This window comes from Echinops telfairi, unplaced genomic scaffold (assembly GCF_000313985.2).
Source record: "Echinops telfairi isolate 266 unplaced genomic scaffold, ASM31398v2 ScPeMD7_4225;HRSCAF=4972, whole genome shotgun sequence".
NCBI lineage: Eukaryota > Metazoa > Chordata > Mammalia > Afrosoricida > Tenrecidae > Echinops > Echinops telfairi.
Window position 1 is genome coordinate 21363927 of NW_022108124.1, and position 3849 is coordinate 21367775.

The following is a 3849-nucleotide window of genomic DNA, read 5'->3' on the forward strand; positions in this document are numbered from 1 at the left end:
TAAAAGTGTAAATATGTATGTGTATGTCATTTCTTTGCAAAACCTAAAGATACAGACTTTCTATCATTTTTCACAGAAAGGAGTAGACAAAGAGTTCTACCTGCTGGCCACAATATTTGATGAAAATCACAGTCATCTCTTAAAAGAAAATATCAAGACATTTACCACAAAGCCTCAAAAGGTGGATAAAGAAGATCCAGCCTTCCAACAGTCCAACAAGATGTACTGTAAGTGACACCGAATTTCTAAAACACATGAATTAAAGTTATTTAATTTCATTCTGCCTAGAAAATTACAGGATGTTTAAGAGAGACTTATAGGCACCCTCAATGGCTGATTAACCAAATTAATGTTTCCTTTAATATAAATTTTCTGATAAATTATTACCCACTTGAGTGTTCATTTTGTATTCAATTTACTAAGTATTTCCCAATGTCTCTTAGGCATTAGATATAGCGAAATGTGAAACAGACAAGTGGTAAATTACTCTATTTATATATCAAGGGGGGGAGATGGGGTACTTCTTGCGTTGTTAGTTGGTTCTGCAAGATTGCAGAGGGTAGCAGTATGTGTTGGTGTAGATTCTGAGACTTGGATTCTGGTCTTGACAATTCCATCCCTTAGCTGAACATCACTGGGCATGTCGCTGCCTTTCTCGCCTCAGCTTCCTCAACTCTAAACAGCAGGGGCTGAATTAGATGATCCCTGAAAGTACCACGTAATCTGTCGTTATCTTATTCTTGAATGCCAATGCAGCTTCTCAATGGAGTGGCTATCTTGCAACCGAAACTTGGAAAATTATACATATTTGTCATCAAACTCTTTTTTTTTTTAATTTTGCATGTAGTTTTATTTAAAATATCTATCACTAAAAATAATAATTATTAATTATCACATGTTAAATAAGAGCAATGCAATTGAATAGCTTCATGTTTTCTTTGTTTTGTTTTATGTGTTTTAATCTTGATTCAGTATACAAGGGGACTTCAAAAAGTTCATGGAAAAACAGTTGAAAGATAATGGAATATTTCCATTAAATTTTTTTTTTTACATTTTAATAGGGGCTCATACAACTGTTATCCCAATCCATACACACATCAATTGTGTAAAGCGCATTTGTACATCATTTCTCAAAACATTTTCTCTCCACTTAAACCTCCAACATTAGGTCCTCTGTCATCAAACTCTTACAGGAATGAACTCTGTTTTATGATTAGAGTTGTGTTTCGTTTCAAAGGATACCAAGCACCAGGAAGATGATACTCTTTGTCATAAATGTCTTACAGCTCTAAATGGATACATGTATGGAAACCTGCCTGGACTGGATATGTGTGTGGGAGACAACGTTTCGTGGCATGTTCTCAGTGTGGGATCGGTGTCAGATTTACACGGGATATATTTTGCAGGAAATACCTTCACTTCCTTAGGCTCAAGGATGGACACTGTCAGCCTCCTGCCCTACATGTCCCAGACGCTTGCTATGACACCTGATGCCATAGGTAAGTGGTGGATCTTCTTTTTCAGCCAGAAACATGTCCTAAAATGCATCAACATGGTCTTTAGATGCATTCGGTATTCTGTTTGTATAAAAAAGAAACTGAGCTGACACGCAATGCTAGAAAATCTCCTTTCTCCCTGTTCTATTTATGTAACTTCTAGAATGATAACTCTATTAAGTGTATAGTAGGTCATGTTGTTATAAATATAATTCCCCTAAGCTTCTCCTCGTTCCTGATTGCTGACTTCCATGCTATGACTCAGCCTGCATGCTTCAAAATCACTGAAGACAGCCGGTCGCATTCTAACCTGTATTGTAGCACTGAACAGGAGGCCTGGCTCCTGGGGTGATGCATTGGACTGCTAATCAAAAGGTCAGCAGTTCAAAACAACCAGGAGAAAGACGAGGCTTTCCACTCCCATGAAAAGTGACAGTCTCAAAAACCCACAGGGGCAGTTCTACCCTGTCCTATAGGGTCACTGTGAGTCAGAATCGACTGGGTGGTGAGTGAGTAGCACTGCACAGAACTTAGGTTATGTTACAAGTGAAAAGAAAGTGTTGTGTGGGTGGGTGGGGACAGATCAAACTGAGCAACATTTTAAAATGTTCCAACAGTCGTCTGAGAAGTGAGATATTTTATACATAAAAATGAAGCTGAGTATAAAAACCACAATCATGGGGGCTTTGGATTACATGTAGCTATATGTGAAAGAGTCCAGTAGATTTTCATGTAGTAGTAGGGAAAAAAGTATTGAGGAAACAACCATTTGTCAAGTCTGGGTGTTGTATCAAAGAATTCTACCCAGTTACCTGTAATGATATTAAAACCTTTTTCTTCTTCACTCGAAAATATCCCCTAAGATTGTTTTCAAGTCAGCCTGCCTGCCTGATGCTGTTTTCAGTCCAGTCTCGGTGGGATCAAATGTACAACATGCGCTTGAAAGATTAGACAGAGGCCTTCTGGGGTCACGAGTCTGTTCATGAGAGAGGGTGCATGCACATGGTTGTGCAGCCGCAAGAACGGCATCAGTGTGGTTAAATTGTACACGCAGACACTGTGTTTCACCACGTCTGCGCTCAACAAAATAACATTGGACAAATCTCTCCTTTTCAAAAAAAAAAAGTCATGTCACAACAGGATAGGCATACAATTACCAAAATAGAAGAAAGGACATTATAATGTGCTGTTGTTCTAAATTAGACTGCGCTGTTGTAGTTATTGTGTGCTGGGTTGTGTGTATGTTGGTGTTGCTTTGTTGTTGTTGTTTACAAGATCAGTATGAGTATTGTCGGCATCCTTTGGCTCCCTGCTTCCACCCTGATCTAAATAATGCTCCTGGACGATTTTAATGCCCTGCCAAGAAAGGTCTTCCTAGGCACCAATGGTGGTTCAGTAGACTTCTCATTTTCTGTGGGGAAGACGTGGGTTCAATTCTCAACCAAGTGAACACCACGCCCAGCCAACACCTGTCTGGCAGGGCAGCCGGGCTGAGTGCTATGAGGTGGACCACGTCTCAGTGGACCTTCCCGACTAAGAGGGGCTAGGAAGAAACAGTTGGCAACTACTTTCCAAAAAATCGGCCCACGCAAGCCCTGTGGACCACAGCGCCCCACCCATTGTGCACCAGGACGCGGTGAAGCAGCAGTGCATTTGACTGGCAGCTGACAACAACATCCACGTGTCCCCAGCTTCATCCTTTATCCTCCTGATCTAGTTTCAGCCAACTGGCCCAGCCTGTCTTCACCATTTACTCAAAATCCCACATGACCTGCCGTCAAAACTGCAGACTTGACATTAGACCACAAGGCCCCTCATGACCAGTGGCTCCACTGCGATGGATTCGGTCCCCTGGTGGGCTCCCTTTGGCTCGGTCCACTCCAGGCACAGAGGTCCCGGGGAAGTGGCAGCAAGCAGGCTTCAGCTGGCTTCCACCTGTTCTCTGGGAAGCATTGATCTCCTTGCTTCCTCTGCCTGGTGGCTCTTTCCCAAGCTAGCCCCGACCCATCCCTCTGCAGTTTTCACTCAAATGTCATCCCCACAGTCAGGCCCACCTTTGTGACTCCGTAAAACAGGATCACTGCTCCCTCACACCCTCCGTGTTCAGAATTCGTGATCTTGATCGCACCGGCCTACTTATTTCCTTTATAACTCGGCATCACCTTCCGGCACGCTAGAAACAAACACACAAAACTATGTTAACCACACTCTGCCACGACATACCTCCCCTCTGAGCACAAAGATTTTGACTCGCCCCTCCGTGGATGTTTCCCACGTGCTTAAAATTAGGTCTGACACATAGAAGACGTCCCATGAGTGTCTGTTGAGTCGATAAAAGATGAAACAAATGATC

The 3849-nt window shown here is 42.3% G+C and overlaps 1 protein-coding gene across 1 annotated transcript in view; it reads left to right on the forward strand.

Annotated features, from left to right (window-relative positions):
- Positions 1-3849, forward strand: part of LOC101656501 (ceruloplasmin) — a 46413-nt gene that overhangs the window by 20898 nt on the left and 21666 nt on the right. Inside the window, exons 10-11 of the mRNA XM_045295006.1 lie at positions 77-227; positions 1287-1499. Of these exons, the coding sequence (XP_045150941.1) occupies positions 77-227; positions 1287-1499 (364 nt within the window). The remainder of the gene's footprint in view (positions 1-76; positions 228-1286; positions 1500-3849) is intronic.